General features: G+C 44.8%; 1 protein-coding gene across 1 annotated transcript; it reads left to right on the forward strand.

Moving 5' to 3' along the window:
* Positions 1 to 5,567: 5,567 nt before the first annotated feature.
* On the forward strand, positions 5,568 to 6,752 carry LOC112936341 (BTB/POZ and MATH domain-containing protein 3). The gene has a single exon (XM_026020116.1). The coding sequence runs from the start codon at positions 5,568 to 5,570 to the stop codon at positions 6,750 to 6,752; it is 1,185 nt and encodes a 394-aa protein (XP_025875901.1).
* Positions 6,753 to 22,049: the final 15,297 nt, after the last annotated feature.

Consider the following 22,049-nt stretch of genomic DNA (forward strand, 5'->3'; position numbering starts at 1 on the left):
GTTATCTAGTACATGCATAGTTGCTTGTCAAGCCGATGTTATTAAACACATGTTTCAAAGGCCAATTCTAAGTGGGAGAATTGGCAAGTGGGCATATGCTTTGATAGAATATGATTTGGCTTATGAACCATTGAAATCTATGAAAGGCCAAATTGTATGTGATTTTATAGTGGACCATCATGTAGATATTGCTTATGAGGAAAAGGTCTGCTTAGTTGAAGTTATATCTTGGAAGATTTATTTTGATGGTTCTTCTTGCAAGGAAGGTCAAGGCATAGGGGTAGTTTTGTTTTCACCTAATGGCATGTGTTATGAAGCATCGGTTCGTTTGGAGTATTATTGTACAAATAATCAAGCCGAATACAATGCTTTATTATTCGGCTTACAAGTTATGGAGATGGTTGGAGCTAAATACGTGGAGGCTTTTGGTGATTCGGAATTGGTGGTACAACAAGTCGCCGGAGTCTACAAATGCTTGGACGGATCACTAAATAGGTACCTCGATTCATGTTTAGATATTATTGCCAATTTTGAAAATTTTGCTATTAGATATATTTCTAGGCATGATAATTCTAGAGCAAATGACTTGGCACAACAAGCATCTGGCTATAATGTGAAAAAGGGATTATTTCTGGTATTAGAAGAACCGGTGCTTGATTTTAAATCTTTGTGCGAAATTGGCAAAACTGGAGACCAGGGGCAGTCTGACCGGCATTGCATGGCCGGTCTGACCAGTGACCAGGGGCGGTCTGACCGGCCTCATGCCGTTGGTCTAACCGGCAACCCCGAGCGGTCTGACCGGCCCTGTGTGGCCGGTCTGACCGGTTCTGGGCAGAGCGCTGGGGGGCACGTTTCAATCAATTTAGAGGCCGAATTAATTGTGAATTCGGACGTTTGTGCCCAGGAAACAGAAGAAGATTGGAGAATTCCTTTGATTCAATATTTGAAAGATCCTACACTTAAGGTTGATCAGAAAATTCGGTGGCAAGCATTCAAATATACATTGCTTGATGGAGATTTGTATCGCCGAAATATAGATGGTGTCTTGTTGAAGTACTTAGATGAAGATCAATCTAAAGTGGCTATGGGAGAGGTACATGAAGGAATTTGTGGAACTCATCAATCGGCCCACAAGATGAATTGGTTACTTAGGAGAGCGGGGTTCTATTGGCCGAAGATGATTGATGATTGCTTCAAATATTATAGAGGATGCGAGGCTTGTCAACGGTTCGGCAATGTTCAATTGGCGCCCGCCGCCGTGTTGAATCCCATAATCAAACCATGGCCGTTCCGATGATGGGCTTTGGATTTCATTGGTCAAATTTATCCTTCGTCATCATAGGGGCATAGGTTCGTGCTAGTTGCTACGAATTACTTCACCAAGTGGGCCGAAGCCATGCCTTTGAAGAATATGACTCATACGGAGGTAATTGATTTTATTTTGAAGCATATTATCCATAGATTCGGTATTCCACAAACATTAACTACGAACCAAGGTGCTTCTTTTATGTCTAAGGAAGTGAAGAGTTTTACCGAATCTTATGGTATTAAATTGTTGAGTTCTTCTCCTTACTACGCTCAGGCTAATGGACAAGCCGAGTCGAGTAATAAGACATTGTTGAAGTTAGTGAAGAAGAAGATTGAGGAACACCCAAAGAGGTGGCATGAGGTGCTTTCCGAAGAATTGTGGGCGCATAGGATATCTAAACATGGTGCTACTAAAGTCACTCCTTTTGAGTTGGTTTATGGTCAAGAAGCCGTTTTACCGGTGGAGGTAAATCTTGGTTCTCTTCGTTATATCAAGCAAGATGATTTGTCAAGTGAAGATTACAAGACATTGATGGGAGACAACCTTGATGAAGTCATCGACAAGCGCTTGAAGGCATTGGAAGAGATAGAGAAAGAGAAGAAGAGGGTGGCCAAGGCGTACAACAAGAGGGTGAAAGCAAAGTTGTTTCAAGTTGGAGACTTGGTTTGGAAGACAATTTTGCCTTTGGGTACTCGATCCAAGGAGTTCGGTAAGTGGTCTCCTAGTTGGGAGGGTCCTTATCGAGTGTGCGGATTTGTTCGAGGAAACGCATACTTTTTGGAGACACTTCAAGGGGAGCGTTTTCAGTGAGCAATCAACGGCAAATACTTGAAGAAATACTTCCCGAGCGTTTGGCAAGACGCTTAGGAGGTACTATGGCCGGTAATTGGGTTATCGTCCTAAGATCAAAAACATGTTCTATGCTTTTAGATTCACGTTGTTCATCAAAAAGGCAGGGGGGCATGTGTTTACACCCAAATTTGGCACTTAGGATTAAGATAGGAAAGATTGCCAAAATTTGGAAGTCTACCGGTTTCCTCCGAGTGGGCCGGTCTGACCGCCGTGTGTTGGGCGGTTAGACCGCCGGTTGAGGGCCGGTCAGACCGGCGGTGTGTGGCCGGTCTAACCAGCAGGTCCAAGTCCGACTGTGTTTCGTCGGGTCTCGAAGTTTCCTTGCTCAGGAAGGCATGTTTTGGATTTCCTTTGGTTTCTACCCCAACTTGGACATGGAGAAGGGACTGTAGAGGGCAAGACCAACTCCTATATAAGGGACATGGCCGGTTCATTGTAAAAAAAAAATCTACAATCAATCAATCGAATCGTTTTTCATATTGCTTTTAGTTTTCTCTTAGTTTGTCCATCTTTGTCGGTTTGCGCCGTAAACCGTCCGCCGCCGCTGCGAGAGTGCGACATCTCTTTGTAGGTTTGTCTTGAAAACCTTCCGTTTTGCCCACGAGACGGGTAGTTATCTAGAAATCGGCTCCGCTAGTCGGTTTAGTTATCAAAACCCATCTAGGTTTAGCTCTTCACTAGATCGAGGTGGTTGGCGACTCTAGGATCACCGCAAGGCTTAAGGTGCTGCGATCGTGCTTGTCAACTTGTCAAAAAAGTTGCCAACACCTCCACCACCCCATGCGCCACCTCCTGGCCTTGCCGGCTGACCAGAAGGTGGCAATGGCGCTGGCGAGCCCTCCCTATCCCCGTGCAGATGGCAGGTCCCCCACCCAATCATCTTTCTCACCTTTGATAGCTCCTTCGCCACCGCCAACATAGGTACACTGCCGGCTGCCGAACCCCGTCTTCCGTGATGTTGCTACCACCTTGTCGCATGTCTGCTCCACCGCCCACAGTCGGGATGCTAACTCCCATGGCTATTCGTCTAAGCCTGGAGAACTTGCCCTCTCTTCCCTCTCCCCAACCCCACTCCCAAAACCTTGACCCTAACTCCATTGTTATTTGTCGAGGTCACCTAATCTAGAGGAGATGGGGTCAACAGAGTTGGAGGGGAAGCAGTGGATTTGTGAGTATGGTGCATGAAAAGTGGTGTGTAATCATGTAACTGAAAAGATTGTCTAGGTCGTAATGCTTAGTGACTAAAGAGTTGTCGTCGCACGCGGTGATTCACCTTGTGAGGATTTTCTCCACCGGCCACTCGGGTCCCCCCCCCCTCTCCTCCTTTCCCCACATTGTGTTGGATGCATTGGGGAAAATAATCCATCTCTCATCTGGTTCTTGTAAGATTTAAGGTTTATTTTGAATAAAATCTTTAGAGGTAAGGTCTATAAACTTGTATAGGGTTTATCTTCCACAATATTTCTGGACGTAGATTGTTCAGGATCTTTTTCTATCTCTTTTTTTATGTCTATGTTGTTTGCCAGAAATTAACCCAATGTGACCTAGGAGATTGATTTTTCGAGTTGCTACAATCCAATTGATAGTGTCAGCATTAGGGTCGGGTTGCTGATTTGTTTGGTGGTGTTAGTTTTGTTTCGTTGATCTATCAGAAGAGCAAAGATGGTGGCTGACACTCGTTCAAAAACTAGCTTTTGTACGTGTCGGAGTTAGTCAATGTAGTGGTTGCGCTCAATCGTTTGCTTATCTTTTAATGTCTTTCAAGATGTGGTGCCTTACTTTCTACGTTGGTCAAAAATTAAGCTGTCTTTTGTAGAATATAACAATTAACAAGCCCATGTGAGCATATGCAATGATAGTTATCTAGATATACTAGAAAAGATGCCCGTGCATTGCAATGGATAGAGCTCATTTAATTTGTACATATGTGTGGGTGGATAAATAATCACAGCCCATTATTTCGTATGAAAATCCGAATCACTTATTACTAAATAAAAGATTATGTGTGAGCAAATCTTTTATATACATGTTTTTTAGTAACTCAAAAGCAAATGTCGTAAAATAGTACGATAAAAAACCTAAAAGTCAAATTCAAAATTAAATTCTAAATAGGATAAAATTCAGAATTATTGTGAATCCATTCCAATTTAAAATTTGAATTATAGGAAGAAGCATAAGCCAAACAGTGAGGCATTCAAATACAAGCTCGATTTGCGTCCAATTTTATCTCAATTTGGGCAGGAATTAATGGCGGATAGAATCAGCAACTTCGATCATCTTTATTCCGGTTGGCATGTCCTTTTCAAAAGTAAAATTGATCCTTATAGATTACTGTAACGGTATCCCTGGTAGTGCGTATGAGCATGTACAGAGACTGACTTGAAATCATGCTAACATGTCCAAGGAATCGTGTTGTGTAATACGAATAAAATCGGATGATCTGAGCAATGACGTATGTGATATCCACGCGGACTCTGCGAGTTTCATTCGCTTGGTATCCACATCACATGAACTTTTTTCTGCAGTTTGCTCGCGAGTCGTGACTTTTCAATGAATGTTACGTGTGAACAGAATCGGATACGGATGACGTATCATAGCTTTGACAAAAAAGCATCTCCAATTTTTAAATCGCGAGCGAGGACGACGCGGTCCCAATCGAACATGCAGCAAGGGCAAATCAAGTACACGACGGCATCGTGGGCCCAATCGTGCATGCGGAAAATCACGCACGCGAGGTCGTTATGGGCCCAATCACAGTGGCACATAAAGGCGCGTGTGGAAAACTCACTCAGGCACGAGCCCAATTGCTACGTGTGGCAAGGGGCACGTGAAAAGGTACGGGCCCAAATTAATTCGCATGTGTCTCGGATAAGATGGACACTTTGGCGTAAGTAAAGAAAGGAAGGATTCGACCGAACAATAAAATTAAAACCGATTCAAACACGGATGACGTACCAAAATTCTAGCGGAGCGGAAGTATTTTTAATTTTTATAATAGTAGAGTAGAGATAGAGATGTATGCAGCGCGGAGATAGTTTATATGGTACGTAGTAATGGTTGTCAAAGATACTATTCACGCTCTTAAGAAAGATTTTGTAGACGTTGCAATTGCCAATAGCACATGCCAATATTGCTCCTTCTTTACCAAAATAAATCTCGTAGTTCTTTGTGTGCTTCCTTACGTGAACCTTCTTCTGTATATCGTCTGGAACCCCGATACATTTGACCAAATCTAAGTCCAGTTGAACTCTGAACAGATGGATCGCAATATAATCCATCGGGATTTCCCAGTTTGCACGCTACTGCTTCTGCATACACGCCGTGCCACCGAATCGCCGCCTCCACCTTTGCCGACCACCCCTCCTCCTCCGCCACCGCCACCGCCGCCGCCGCTCTTTCTCCACCAATGGCGAGCAGCAGCTCGCCGTGTAAGCTCGTCTCTTGCGGCGACAACCGCCACTTCATGTTCCGGGTTGACGGGGCGGCGATACGCCGGCCCGTCGGGCGCATAGTCAAGGAGACCTGCGAAATCGGCAATGGCTACACATGCGAAGCATCTCTTTTCGTGCCGTCATTACTGGGTGAGAGAAAGGTGATGATGATTCTGGCCGTGACGGTAAACAGCGACCGAGCTCAGTCGTTGGCGAGAGCGCACAAGGTGTTCATTGACATGGCACTCTTGGACGATACCAAGTCGCCTGTTCTTCCGCCGTTCGCCAGATCGGTGATGTCGCCGTCCGCCGCTGCAGGTAGCAGTCCTAAGCTGCCGCCGCCCGTCGCCGGGAGCAACCTAGCTGCTAGCTGCAAACTGGTAGCCTCGAGGGATCACCTCTTGGCCAACTGTGTAAAAGGCGGCATCCTGGCGGCGTTGTGCTGGGTTGTCTTTGTTCCCTCGTCGCCGCGGTCGCCGTACTCGTTGTTAGCCCACTGCCTTGCCACCATGTCAAACGGTCGAGACCTCACCGACGTCTGCTTCGACGTCGACGGCAAGAGTTTCCACGCGCACCGCCTCATAATGGCGCGTCAGTCGGAGGTGTTTAGGGCAGAGCTACTTGGCTCCATGGCCGAGAGCAAGATGGAGTGCATCACCATCTCCGACATGAGCGCCTCCACCTTCAAGCACATGCTCCACTACATCTACTGCAACGACCTGCCCACCTGTGTAAAAGACACAGACGATCAGTCCTCCTGGATCTTCGAATTGCAGCACCTGCTCGTCACCGCCGATCGATACGGAGTGGATACGTTGAAGGATTTGTGCGAGGACACGCTCTGCGCTGACATCACCACGGACACGGTGACATCAACACTGGAGCTGGCGGAGACGAGATCATATCCGAAGCTAAGAACGTCCTGTCTTGTATTCCTATCGAATACACAAAATTTCGCCGAGGTGGCAACGACTAAGGAGTACTATAATCTGATACAGAGCTACCCGAGTGTGCTGTCCGAGATAAGGAACAGGTTTAAGAGACCACGGCCGTCTCTGATGCTAGCTCCGTCAACCGTCACCGAAAATCAAAACAAGAGACCACGGCTGTCTCCTAAGCTAACTCCATCAGCCGACACCAAAGATGAAAACAACCCTTAGTGTTCCTATTTTTTTTATTTTGGGAACAGAACTTGAAGAGTGACACCGTAAAGTAATTTAGTGTTTTTGTTGGTATATTCACAGGATGCATGATGTTCAGCATTTGGATGTAATCTTTTTTCTGTGTGTATACCAATATGTTTAATTAGGTTTTAAGCCTTTTTTCGATTGTTAGGAAGGTATATAAATCCCAAAAGGTTAAACAAAGTTCATTTTCGATGAGAATTTATTAATGAGGCCAGGGATTTGTACCTGGTTTGTGTAATAAGAGATGCCACTTAGAGGTGTATGAGCATGGTGTGCATGTTGTTTTGTGTTCAACATATAATTGAAAAAAAAATGTCAATGACATAATGCTTCTTGACTTAGGCTGTGTTCGAAGCCAGCTTTCCCAACCGGGAACTGTGCGCACGGAATACGGAGCGGTCCATTAGCGTGTGATTAATTAAGTATTAGCTATTTTTTTCAAAAATAGATAAACATGATTTTTTAAACAACTTTCGTATAGAAACTTTTTTTTAAAAAACACACCGTTTAGTAGTTTGAAAATTATGCACGCGAAAAACGAGAGAGGAAAGTTGAGAAGAGGCTCTCCCGAACACAACCTTAAAAGTCTCGGCATCTTTGCATGAAATTCCCCTCGTGAGGTCTCTCCATTGGCCTGCTCGAGTCCCCCTCCTTCTTTGCCTTCGGTGCATTGGCTATATGCATGGGGTAAGAGACTTGTCTCTCATTTCATTCTAGTTTATATGTTTTATGTCTTATCTCGAATAAAGTTATAAGTTGTCTAGATTCAATTTCCATGATATTCATTGCGGTAGGTGGGAATAAATGGCTAGGTGGGACCCACTAGGTGAAGCATTTGATATTTCGCGTGCATTAGACACGTGATGCTAAGTGTTTTCGATTTTTCTCATGTTTCGTAATCGTCGATGGGGACTGTAGAGTAGAGCCCCTAGGACTAGGGATTGAGGGGTGATTTGGATACCTCTCAAATTTTAATAGTGTTTTTTATTTATGAGAAATATGATTTAAGAAATAGTCCGCCGGTTTTCTCCATAGGTTTCACCACACATACATCATTGCTTTTGTTCCAAAAAATAATATATAAATGCTTATACTGCTCCTCAGTCCCAAAATAAGTGTAACACTCACATCTCGAGAAAACTTTAGTGAAGAGTACGAAAGATCAAAATGTCCCACATTAATTCAAAATAGTATTGGTGGGGAAGGTAAGGAGTATTGAAGTGATAAAACTTCTCGATTCGATCAAGATTAGGTAACATGGTAGAAATCAATTTATTTTAAGACAAAGTATGAACTTTGAAAACCAAGTTATTTTGACACTGCCCTCTGTCATTTGTCCCTGGGAGCTCACCTTCTCCCTCCTCACGGCATGCCACGTTTGGTCTTCCTCTGGCTCATGAGCTAAACGAGCTAACGAACTAGTCGAGCCAGCCTTTTGGTTCATTATGATAATGAGCCGAGTCGAGCTAGCTTGTTATCCCAACGAGCGAGCCTGATGTCCACCCCTAGGTATGAAGGGAGTACTTCCACTATTCACACATATACTCCTTTTGTCGCAAAAAGAATCAAACTGGTTTGATTCTCCCTAGGAGGGAGTAAGTATTTGGAGGGTTTAAAATTTGTATATAATATACGGTAGCGCTATTCCACGAATAATAATTCGAGCGCCGTACAACGCCTTCTCCTTGCTGTTTTTCCATTTTTTATCACCCCACCTTTCCTCCGCATCCCACCTTTTCTCGGTTCGGTTTTTTTCGTTTTTTACCACCCCACCTTCCGTGTTTCTTTTTTCTCTTTTCCATCTTATATATGCTTTATCAATGGGCCTGGTAAAATATTAACCATCCAGATTTTTCTCTTATTCATTCCTTCTCTATAGTTTTTCTCTTTTCGCGTTTTAGTAAAATATTTGTTAGTATCTCCGCACGTCTCAAAAGTAACGAATTTACTCCGTGGAGTTTTCATTTACTCCTAGCCTCCCACATCTGCTCATTCTAAAGTAACAAATTTACTCGCATGAATGCCTCCACATCGTATGATGCTATATTTAGATGGTCATAAAAGAATTACTACCAGCTTACAACGCTAGTAATTCTTTTACCAATATTATTTAGATTTCATGGTCTGTGAGTAAAACAATTACTATCTTCCTCTCGATATAGTCCATGATGTCATAGCCGCCGTGTAGTAATATGTTTACTGATGTGTTCAATACACATTATAAGAGTAAAAACTGATATTTTGTGGTCTGCGAGTAAAACAATTACCACCTTCCTCTTGATATAGCCATGATCTTGTCGCCACCGTGTAGTAATATGTTTACTGATGTGTTCAATATACATTATAAGAGTAAAAACTGGTACTAAGAGTATTCACTAGTGGAGAAACCATCGTTCGTCGGTCGGCCGAATTCCACAATAGTCCCGGTTGCAATAAAAACCAGGGCTAAAGATGATCTTTAGTCCCGGTTAAAAAGGGTAACGGGCATATTTGATTTTTAGTCCCGGTTGGTAACACCAACCGGGACTTAATATCATCTTTAGTCCCGATTCAAATGCTGTCAGGGCTTGTCAGGCCCCCCGGGATCTTTAGTCCCGGTTGGTAACACCAACCGGGACTAAAGATGGTAACTTTAGTCCCGGTTGGTGTTATGAACCGGGACTAAAAATCCCGGGGATCTTTAGCCCCGGTTCATAACACCAACCGGGACTAAAGTCCCACCCCTATATATATGTCTTCTTCCTCCTCCAGCTGCCCGAGCAAGCTTCAAAATTTCTTCAAAAAAGAGGGGAGGTCATGCCAAAATTTCTAGTGAATTTATTTTGGTGATTATATACAAATCGGAGGTGCCTAAAAGGTTAGCAACTTCATCCTCCAATGTTTTTTTTGTCATATTACATTTGGAGCTATGTTTTGCACACTTTTTTGTCTCCAAAATTTAGTTGTAAGTTGATGAGAGAGAAAATTTGTGTGGGGAAGAAAGAATATATAGAAATTTTGTTTATTTGCTAAAGAAGGTTTTATAAAATAGTTGAGAAGGAAAATATAGTGAAAGTTAATCTTAAATAATAGAAAACAAACTAAAATGAAAATTAAAAGAAGTACAACACATTAATATTAGTTAAAACTTTAGAAATAGTAAATAAGAATTATTTGGTGTAATATTTTATAATTTTTGTATGAATAATGATATGTCATTATTGTATGACTGTTGAAAGAGTTTGTAATTATTTTATAATTATTGTATGACTGTCATTATTGTACGAATAATTATTTGTGTACGATTTTTTTTCATATCATGTAGATGGATCGGCAATGGATGTACGCTGACCGGTGGTCCAAAGAGTTTATTGACGGCGTGCATTATTTTTTGAGAGTGGCCGAAGCTAACAGGCATAAGAGTTTTATTTGTTGTCCATGCAATAAGTGTAAGAATCAGAAGGAGTATTCTGCATCCATGACTATTCATTTCCACTTGTTTGAGTCGGGGTTCATGCCAAGCTATAACTGTTGGACATCCCATGGAGAGCAAGGGGTTGAAATGGAAGAAGATGAACTGGAAGACGACAATATTCCGGACTTTGCTCAGTACGCTGGATTTGAAGAAAATTAAACGGGCGAGGAGGAAAGGGATGCTGATGGTAACGACGTTGCGGGTGACCATGGTCAGATGTTGCAGGACGCCAAGGAGGACTGCGAAAGTTAAAAGGGGGCCCATAAATTGGACAAGATGTTAGAGGACCACAGAACGTCGTTGTACCCAGGTTGCGAGCAGGGGCACAAAAAGTTGGATACCATTCTGGAGTTCTTGCAATAGAAGGCAAAAAATGGTGTTAGTGACAAGGCATTTGGCGATTTATTGAAACTCGTCAAGAACATTCTTCCGGAGGGAAACAAATTGCCCGAGACAACGTACGAGGCTAAGAAGATAGTCTGCCCTCTATGACTAGAAGTTCAGAAGATTCACGCATGTCCGAATGATTGTATCCTATATCGCGGTGAGGAGTACGAGAACCTAGAAGCATGCCCTATTTGCAAAGCACTACGATACAAGATTAGACGAGACGATCCAGGAGAAGTTGACGGGCAGCTAACAAAGAAGAGAATTCCTGCTAAGGTGATGTGGTATTTCCCTATAATACCACGACTAAGGTGTTTGTTCAGGAACAAGGGAAATGCTAGAATGATGCGATGGCACGCTGAAGAGCGTCAACAGGACGGGATGCTGAGACACCCCGCCGATGGTTCGCAGTGGTGAAACATCGACAGAAAATTTAAAGACTTTGGAAAGGACGCACGAAACATACGGTTTGGTTTAAGTACGGATGGCATGAATCCTTTTGGAGAGATGAGCAGCGGCTATAGCACTTGGCCCGTTACGATGTGTATCTACAACCTCCCCCCTTGGCTATGCATGAAGAGGAAGTACATAATGATGCCGATTATTATTCAAGGCCCCAAGCAACCTGGTAACGACATCGATGTGTTCCTAAGACCACTGGTCAAAGATCTTAAACTGTTGTGGAAAAAGGAAGGTGTCCCCGTGTGGGACGAGGACAAACAGGAGAAGTTTAACCTATGAGCGCTGCTGTTCGTAACCATCAACGATTGGCCTGCACTTAGCAACCTATCCGGGCAGTCCAACAAGGGTTACAAGGCTTGCACTCACTGTATGGATGAAATAGAAAGTATGTATCTTAAGCACTGTAGGAAGGTTGTGTCCATGGGTCATCGTCGATTTCTTGCTGCAAACCACCTAGTACGGAAGAAAGGCAAGCACTTTGAATATAAGGCAGACCACCGTACGAAGCCTAAACATTGCAGCGGGAAAACGGTGTTTGCTATGGTGAAAGATCTTAAAGTAGTGTTTGGAAAGGGGCCTGGCAGCCAGCCTATAGAGAGCGAAGATGGTCACGCGGCGATGTGGAAAAAAACTCCATATTTTGGGAGTTACCCTATTGGGAATTCTTGGACGTTCGCCACGCAATCGACGTGATGCACCTCACTAAGAAACTTTGCATAAACCTTCTTGGTTTCCTAGGTGTATATGGAAAGTCGAAAGATACACTGGAAGCACGTAATGATCTGAGGCATATGGAACAACGCGGCGACCTTCACCCGGAACCAAAGGAGAAAGGCAACCATTACTTGAGTCCAGCCAGCTACACTCTTAGCAAGGCAGAGAAGGAAAGTATGTTTGAATGCTTGGAGAGCATCAAGGTACCGTCTGGATACTCCACGAATATAAAGCGAATAATAAGCACGAAGGAGAAGAAGTTCACAAACCTAAAGTCTCATGACTGTCACGTGTTGATGACACAACTGCTACCAGTTATAATAAGGGGTATCCTCCCAGACAATGTCCGGGCAACAATAACAAAGCTATGTTCTTTCATGAACGCAATTCCGCAGAAGGTCATCGATCCGGATAGATTAGAAGCCCTTCAGAATGATGTGGTGCAATGTCTTGTCAGCTTTGAGTTGATATTTCCACCTTCATTTTTCAATATAATGACGAATCTGCTTTGTCACCTTGTCAAAGAGATCGGTATTCTCGGGCCTGTGTACCTACACAACATGTTTCCTTTCGAGAGGTACATGGGCGTTCTGAAGAAGTATGTTTGTAACCGTGCTCGTCCAGAGGCAAGCATCGCCAAGGGGTATGGAACAGAGGAGGTCATTGAATTCTACATAGAATTTATTGAAGACCTTCGCCCAATCGGTGTACCTGAATCACGCCATGAAGGGAGACTACGGGGAAAGACTACGGGGAAAGGGGACTCTCGGAAGGAAAGCAATAATGACGGTGGACAACAATTTATTCCTAAAGCCCATTTCACGGTTCTGCAACAATCTTCATTGGTGGCTTCTTACATCGAGGAGCACTTGGCTCTAGTCCGCGCCACAAACATCGATAAGTCCGATGCATGGATTACATGGCATCACATTGATACTTTTCCCGCGTGGCTGCGACAACATCTCATGGGTAACGAGGCGATTAACCAGCAACTGGCCTTCCTGGCGAGGGGTCCATCTGGCTTGATTGTGACATTCCAGGGATATGAGATCAATGGGTACACATTCTACACGAGAGCCCAAGACATGAAGAGCACGAACCAGAACAGTGTTATTTGTATCGATGCCATGGGACACGATGGTACAACTGGCACGTATTACGGTGCCATCGAGGAGATATGGGAACTTGACTATGGACCTCTCAAGGTCCCTCTATTCCGGTGCCAATGGGTTAGGTTGACTGGTAGAGGCGTAACGATTGATGACAGTGGGATGACAACGGTTGACCTTAACAAGGTTGGATACTCGGACGAATCTTTTATCCTTGCCAATGATGTAACGCAAGTTTTTTACGTGAAGGACATGTCTAGCAAAGGAAAGAAGGGCAAAGGGCCTAACGAGCCGAAGCGCCACGTGGTTCTCCCAGGCAAAAGAAAAATCGTCGGAGTAGAGGACAAGACTGACGAGGATTACGATCAGTTTGATGGGCAACCCACTTTCACGGTGACGATTGACCCTAGCATCCTCCTATCAAATGAAGACACCCCTTACTCACGTAGCGATCACAAGGAAGGAACAGTAGTGAGGAGAAAGTACGTGCGGACAACCGTCACCGCCGATGTATTGCCGTAATTGTTGTGTACACGATGTAAACTATTTTGTATGTATTGAATATGATAGTTATATATGATTATTAACAAATTTAAATCATGCATATGCTAGGTATATATGATTATTAGAATTTTTAAAAGTTTTAAATCATGCCTGTCATATTTACATATGTTAATTAGAATTTTTAACAATTTAATATCATGCATATGCTAATTATATATGATTATTAGAATTTTTATTAATTTAAAAACATGCATGTGGTATTTACATATGTTAATTAGAATTTTTAACAATTTAATATCATTCATATGCTAATTATATATGATTATTAAAATTTTTAACAATTTTAAATCATTCACGTGCTTATTATATATTATCCACTTAATATACTACAGATAACAATAATTTTTAAAAGGTTTTGTCATTAATTTTTTGACTTTAAATAATTTTAATGTATTATTTACTATTTTAGAAACACATATGCAATGAAATTCAATATTCAGTGCTATTATCTTTAGTCCCGGTTCTTAACCCTAACCGGGGTTAAAAAGAATTTGAAAATAGCGGGAAAATATATTTAGTCCCGGTTGGTGATAACAACCGGGAGTAAAGATATCTTTACTCCCGGTTGTTCTCACCAACCAGGACTAAAGATCTAGGGGTATATATATTCCCGATGCGCCCTCGTCTTCTCCACCAACACTTAGAAGTTTTTCCTCCGATCGATCTCGGCTTCTCCTTCGCCGCCACTGCCTAGGGCATCCCCGCGCTGACGCCGCCGTCGTCTCTCGCCGTCGCCTCGCGGTCCTCGCTGCCGCCGCATCTCTGGGGTGAGAACCGCCGCTGCCTCTCTCTCTCTCTCCAAACCGCCGCCGCCTAGCTCGTTGCCGACGCCGCCGCCGATATAGACGCGCGCGGCCGACCCCTCCTCTGCCTCCCGCCGATGCCGACCTCGACTTCGACGCGGCCGCCACTGCCGACGCCACCGCGTCCACGCGGCCGCCACGGCGACGACGCCTACGCCACTGCCACGCAGCTGCCCCCGCCTCAAGCTCGCCATGCCGCCGCCGCGCCGCCACGCCGCGCACGCCACCGGACTGCGCCACGCCGCCGCGACACCCCGCCGCCGCCGCGACACGCTGCAGCCACGCCGCCGCGCTGCCACGCCGCCGGACCGCGCGCGCCACGCCACCACGATGCCCCGCCGCCGCCGCCGCGACACGCTGCCGCCACGCCGCCGCTCCGCTGCCGCCACGGCCGCCCCGTCATTGCCGAACGTGAACGAACATGAACGAACGTAATTGAAACGTGAGCGAAACGTGAACGAACGCGAACGAACATGAACAAAACGTGAACGAACGGGAACGAACGCGAACGAACGTGATTGAAACGTGAACGAACGTGAACGAATGCGAACGAACGCGAACGAACGTGAACGAACGTGAACGAACGCGAACGAACGAGAACGAACGCGAACGAACGTGATTGAAACGTGAACGAACGCGAACGAACGTAAATGAAACGCGAACGAACGTGAACGAAACGCCGACGACCGTGAATGCACTTGAATTAAAAGTGTGAGAACGAACACGAGCGAAACGTGTATGAACGAGATAATTAAAAGATTCTTGAACTTAGAATATATATATATATATATGATTATATATACTTGAAAACGTGAAATACAATATATGTTCCTTTGCGTTTAGACTAATACATTTTTTTGCATGTTGTAGAGAAGACGTCGTCGTCGTCGTCCCTCAAGCCGAAGTGGTAGCTAGCCCTCGAAAGAATTCGCGCAGGCAAGTGATGTAAAGATGTGATTGTTAGAGATTTAATATAAGATTATTAGATTTCTAATATAAGATTATTAGAGTTAGCATATGTGAGTGTTAGAGATTATTAGATTATTAGACTTAGCATATTTGAGTGTTAGAGATTGTTAGAGATATAGTATAAGATTATTAGAGGTTTAATATGGTTTAATATATGAAACTTAATTAATTAGACTTAGCATATGTGAGTGTTAGAGATTGTTAGAGATTTAATATAAGATTATTAGAGGTTTAATATACGAAATTTAATTAGACTTAGCATATGTGAGTGTTAGAGATTGTTAGAGATTTAATATAAGATTATTAGAGGTTTAATATACGAAACTTAATTAGACTTAGCATATATGATTATCTAGGGTTCTAATATACGACACTTAGACTTAGCATATATGATTATTTGAGTTTTAATATTACGGTTAGCAAATATGACCTATGAACTTAGCAAATATTTCTTCTATGAACAGATGGCTGATCGCGATGAGGAACAGATATTGTACGATACAATCGCAGAGGGAAGCAGCCAGTACTGGAACGAAGAAGAGGGGAACGAGGATCCAAACCAATACTTGAACGAGGAGGGGAACGTGGAGAGGGATGCGGAGGGGAACGAGGAGGGGAACGTGGAGAGGCATGTGGAGGGGAATGAGGAGGAGGCTAGTGGAAGTCATCCCTCCGCTGGACAGAAGAGGGCACGCGGACAACGAGGTGTCGCGAAGAAGATAGAGGGTCGGCACATCATTACTGAGGTGGACGAAGACGGCCGACCTAGTGCCCCGGCGGAAGCAGCCAAGAATTATGTACGCCACAGCGGTTGGGTTGTAAGGGATAACGTGCCTGTCAGCAAGGTGTACTGGCGCAGAACAAGGGCACGCGGGGATAATGACAGCTTTGTCCCGGAATCAGAGAAAGAGATGCTGTGGACCACAATGCTCGAGAAGTTCACGCTCCCTGCGGGTACGGAGAACATAGTGAAACAGTGGACTCTAAAGAAAATGGCAGAACAGTTCCAGAGCTTCAAGGGAGATCTCTACAAGAAATACATCCTGAAGGGACTAACACCGAACTTCAACGTATTCCCAAAGCTAAGGGATCATTGGGACGAGTTCGTTGCTTACAAGGCAGGCCAACAAGGGCAAGCGATGATGGTCAAAAACAAGGAAAACGCCGCCAAGAAGAAGTACCATCACCACTTGGGGTCAGGCGGCTATAGCGTCGCAATGCTGAAGTGGGAGGAGATGGAGGCAAGATTGATTGAGAGGGGTATCGAACCGGCCACCGCTAAATGGCCGGATCGATCGAAGTTCTGGTACTATGCTCACGGTGGAACGCTTAACCCAGTTGATGGCTCCCTTGTCTTCAGCAATCAGATACGCGAGGCTGCCAGTCGACTAACGGATGCAGTGGAAGCCTCTTCTCAGGGCACGTTCCGACCCGACAGAGAGAAGGACGAGCTGTCACTTGCCCTACAGACTCCCGAGCATCCAGGACGAACACGAGGGAAAGGCGTGATTCCCTGGAAGATTGGATTCAAGGAGGACATCCACACGTACAGGAGTCGGATGAGGAGCAAGAGAGATACCGAGGCGAAGATTGCAGATCTTGAGTACAGGGTATCGAGCTACGAGCTCAACATGCAAGAGGAGGTGGCAAGGAAGGTGGATGAACGCATGGCAGCATATCGGTCCTAGGATCCCTAGCCGTACATACCTCCTCCAATGGTCAGCCCATCAGGCAATCGTAGTAGCTGCGCCTCAACGGGGCAGGTAGGATCACAGAGCATGGACGCCATGCAAACCCAGGACGAAACCACCTGCCCCGTTGATGGGATCACGCAGCGGACACCATGTGAGCTGCATATTCCCTTCAAGAACTTATTAATCAAGGTATGCTCGTAGTTTTGTGATTTTTGACTTGTACATTCCGCAAGTTGCTGCTTAGGTTGATTACTAATAGATAACCTCTCATCACGTGAAGGTGGCGTCTGGAATGGCCATCCCAATGGACATTTCAGGGACTTACCACTGCAGGCCGATTCCAGCAGGATACTCGAGGGTCGAAGTTGAGCTGGTGGAAGCCGCATACGAGGACCCTGAGTTGGACTACCCAGGAGGAGACGGTGAGACGTATCTACGAGACACAAGCCACGCCATTATACTATGGCGCAAGCGGTACATCATCCTCCCTGGGCGACAAGCGGCGTCTCGTGCACCATCTCCTCGGCTCCACCGTCTCCTCCTGCACCATCTCCTCCGGTTCCTCCGCCATGTCCTCCTACACCATCTCCTCCGGCTCCTCCGACTCCTCCGCCTCCTCCACCTCCACCTCCACCGTGTCCGCCTGCACCTCCCAAGACAAGGTCTCGCCAAGCTCCACCTCTTGCCCGCACAAGGGCAACGAAGAAGGCGAAAGTTGACGCCACCAAAAACAAGGAGCCGCCGTACGATTGCAGTCAAGAGGAGCTTGATGCTTATGTGGCAGGAGAAGTGAAGAGGCAACTCAAGCCTTGGAGTCCTAAAAAGAAGATACCTATTGACCCGAGCGTGAAGAAGTTCTTCAAGGGAATGTCCACCACAAACAAGGAGGTCTTAAAGCTATCGGACTATGACCGAACACTTAGGAAAGCCTATTACAAGAAGTCCAAACCAGTTCCTCAGCTTGGAGAACAGCCAAACCAAGAGGTCGAGCCGTTGGTGACTGGCGAAGACTTTGGCATAACGGATTTCATTTCGGACACCAGTCTAACTGTGGATCAGTTGGTTGGAAGCGCACCAATCCCGAAGGCGGAAGTGGCATATAAGTTTGAACTCGGTAAACCGCTTGTCAGGCCTGAGCAGCTGCAGTCCCCACTGACACAAATGTACAAATTCCATGAACGGTACATGGAAATGAGCGCCAAGGGTAGAGAGATGTTCGGAGCGAGGATTAGAAACCCCGACTTTCTGCAAGGAGAAGATGTTCTATGGATCCATTTCAAGGATGTCTTCGATCTGTACCATCTGGACGCCCTCGACGTCTCTCTTCTGAGCGCATAGATTTTGTAAGTATCTTTGAGTTCGATTTGTTTCGTTCAATAATTAGCTCCTGGCATATATGAAAGCAATAATAATTTCCTTTCATCGTTGTAGAATGGAGATTCAAAGGGCCCGACGGCGGGGAGTTTACGATACTAGGTTCATCGACCCTCGGAAAATCAACACTGAAATGATCGACAAGTACGAGAAAGACACAGAGGACAATCTCGTCTATCTCCTAACGCAGCAGCATTTCAAGACGTTCATACTACTATCGTACAACACAGAGTGAGTTTTTATTGTCGTTCGAACAAATTTCATTCCCATCCATATAACATGTACATTCTGATATTTATCTCATCTCACGCATATTCCAAATTCCACTGGTAGGGGTGGGCGTTCGGTCAGACCGAAAAATTCGGTCTCGGTCTTCGGTCTTTCGGTCATTTCAGTCTTTGAAAACTCAGGACCGAATTTCATCCCAAAAAACTCAGGACCGGCAAATTCGGTCTCGGTCTTTTCGGTTTCGGTCTCGGTCTCAGTCTGACCAAATTATTTCAGCCCAGCCCACCCCTCGCCACCTCCCTCTCCTCCAGCCCCACGAGCGCCACCGTCGCCATGGCCCTCCCCAGCATGCCGCCGCCGCCGCCGTCGCCGTAGCCGACGAGGAGAGGCACAGCAGCGGGTAGACGAGCAGCAGGAGGCCCCGGAGGAACCCGCCGGCCTCGACGGCGATGACCGGCTGCCGCAGCAGCAGCCACGCCCCACAGCAGCAGGAGACCCCGCAGCAGCCGTAGCTTGAGCGGCGGCGGCGGTGGCGACGGAGGAGGAGGGAGGGACGACGTGGCTGCTTGCCGGCGGCGCGTTCCGGCCGCGGTGGTAGCGGAAGGCGGCGGTGGAGGCGGAGGGTGGGCGGAGGCGGCGGAGGGCGGCGGCAGAGGCGGTGGGCGGGCGGAGGGCGGGCGGAGGCGGCCGGCGCGGTGCTGGAGGCGGCGCCGGCGCGGTGGTTGTGGAGGCAGGAGGTGGAGAGCACGATGGGAGTGCGGCGCTGTGCGTGCTGAGGGAGTGCGGTGCGGCTGTGAGGAGTGGCTGAGTGGGAGTTGGGTGTCCATCCTAGGGTTTGGTTTAGTGGGCCTATTGGGCCTCCTAGCCTATTGGGCTAAAATTCGGTTTTTTCGGTTAGTTCGGTTAACTGAGACCAATGACCAAATTACCCGAATAAATTTCGGTCTTTAACATGCTGAGACCGAATTACTAACCGAATTTCTCGGTCTTGGTCTTTTCGGTCTCGGTCTCGGTCTTTTCGGTTCGGTTCTTCGGTTCGGTCTTCTTCTGCCCACCCCTATCCACTGGGTCCTGTTATTTTTCGACTTGGACGCATGCAGAGTCACTATGTATGACTCAATGAATAAAGAGGAGAAGGTTTTTGACAAGGTCTTCTAACTGATAGACAGGTAATATAATGCCATCTATTCCAAAGTCGCGGGACTCTGTTGCTATTATGTTGATCTCGGGTAATAATTAATTAATCATAGCTTGCAACTGCACATGTAGGGCTTGGGATCGGTTCCGTCAATTGGTCCGCGGGACTTGGAAAGAAAAACTTGGACGGAGGTTTCATTTTCCAGTGAGTACATGCATGATCCAAAATTATATTGAATTGAATCTCTAATTACAGTTAATATAAAGAGTATATTAAATCTCTCATGATTTCTCATGTAGTGTGCAAAGCAGGACCAGGGAACTAACTTATGCGGCTACTACGTATGCGAGTATGCCCACTGCCTATCAAACCAAATATACACCACACGAGAGCTCGATGTACGTATACATAAACCATTCAAAATTTCATTGCGTATCGATTTGTTAAGTTGTTTATTAATTTCATATATTGATATGTCATTATTTTTCGAATGATAGCGTATTCACATGAGGGAAAATCTCCCACACAAGGATTTTATCACGGCTGTTCAAGAACAACAGATGGGGTTCATCAACGAAGAAGTCCTTAATCCCGATGGTGAATTCTACTACGACGGATCGACAATTCATAACATCGGTCCTTCCTCTTCTGACATAACGCCGGCGTCGAAGTCGTAGCTATAGCTAGCGAGCAAATGAATTATACTATACATGCATGTATATATATATATTTATATATGTATGTACATTTTCTTTAGTGTTAATATATATTTTGGTAACATATATGCACATAAAATGTTAAGTGGTTTAAATTATAAATATGTGTGTAATATATGTATTTATACATATACACATATGCACATACATACATATATATATATATATATATATATATATATATATATGTATATATATATATATATATATATATATATGTATGTATGTATGTATGTATGTATGTATGTATGTATGTATATATGTATGTATGTATGTATGTATGTATGTATGTATATGTATTCTATATATGCGCATAATATATATATTACAATGCATATATATGTATTGTAATATATATGTATTGTAATATACATACATACATACATATATATATTACAATGCATATATATGTATTGTAATATATATATATATATATATATATATATATATATATATATATATATATATATATATATATATATATATATATATATATATATATATATATATAATCAACCATGCAGCAAACAAGGCCATGCAAATAAAAAAAATAGTACACCGATCTTTAGTCCCGGTTCGTGTTACCAACCGGGACTAAAGATCAATCTTTAGTGCCGGTTATTTCACCCGGGACTAAAGATCGCTATCTTTAGTCCTGGATTCGTAGTCCCGGTTGGACAACTGGAACTAAAGGGGGTTATGAACCGGGACTACAAACGGTTTCTCCACCAGTGATTGTTGATCTGTATCACAAAATAGTCGTATGAATGAAAAAGTTACGGGCTCAATCACACACAAGCGATAAAATTACTCACAGGTGAATCAAACTAGAAAAAAAATGATTCAGCCAAAAATCCATTATGGAAACATGGAAGGATGTAGCGGTGTGGTAAGAGATGAGCTCGATGTTGCGCAATCGCAGCCATCCATCATCTAGCAAGCACAAAAAAAATGCAAAAACATTCTCGTTCATGTCAATACAGATGACGAGCAAAAGAAAACTAGCAAACAATCTCCATCACCGGTCCCTATCCTCTACGGCCAGCCACATGGAGCACGATGTGCAAATGTAGAACCTGTGCAGCCCATCAATTGAGATCAGGTAATATTGGAGATTACATGTTAATTTGATTTGCAAAAAAAAATTAGGGCTTCATGTGTGAAGTTGAAGGAGAGTATGCAGATGCAAATCAAAGTGTCATTTCCTTACTTGCTTGTTCTATCAATGTCGCCGACGTGGAGCAACCGCTGATTGTTGCTATTGGCCCAGGTGAACACCTCCTTGCTGGTTAAGGTGTTGTCTTGCGTCCGGCAGCGAGGCCCGAAGTAGTGCCTTCGCCTCAACCGCCGCTGGCCATCGCTCACCGGACACCACCATCAACCGCCACGGTGTAGTCGTCCTCCTCCATGGTGTGTCACCGATCTGTGGACTGGGATGATGAATCGATTCAGATCCGAAAAAAAGGAAAAAACGGAGTGGGGGCGAGAGTGGTTGGTTGGGTACGGGAAAAATAGAATATATACCGCCAGCAGAGAAGTTGTTTTCATCGAAGTAAACCATTTACTCCGATAATGGTGGGTGCACGATGCAGGACGTGGGGTGGGATCGGAAGCGGGGGAGTTGTTTTTATTATCGAAGTAAATCATTTACTCGAATA

Source organism: Oryza sativa, chromosome 9 (assembly GCF_034140825.1).
Source record: "Oryza sativa Japonica Group chromosome 9, ASM3414082v1".
Classification (NCBI taxonomy): domain Eukaryota; kingdom Viridiplantae; phylum Streptophyta; class Magnoliopsida; order Poales; family Poaceae; genus Oryza; species Oryza sativa.

Bases quoted from the DNA above. Each gene is read 5' to 3' on its own strand.
- LOC112936341 (XM_026020116.1), top strand. From the start codon at position 5,568: ATGGCGAGCAGCAGCTCGCCGTGTAAGCTCGTCTCTTGCGGCGACAAC.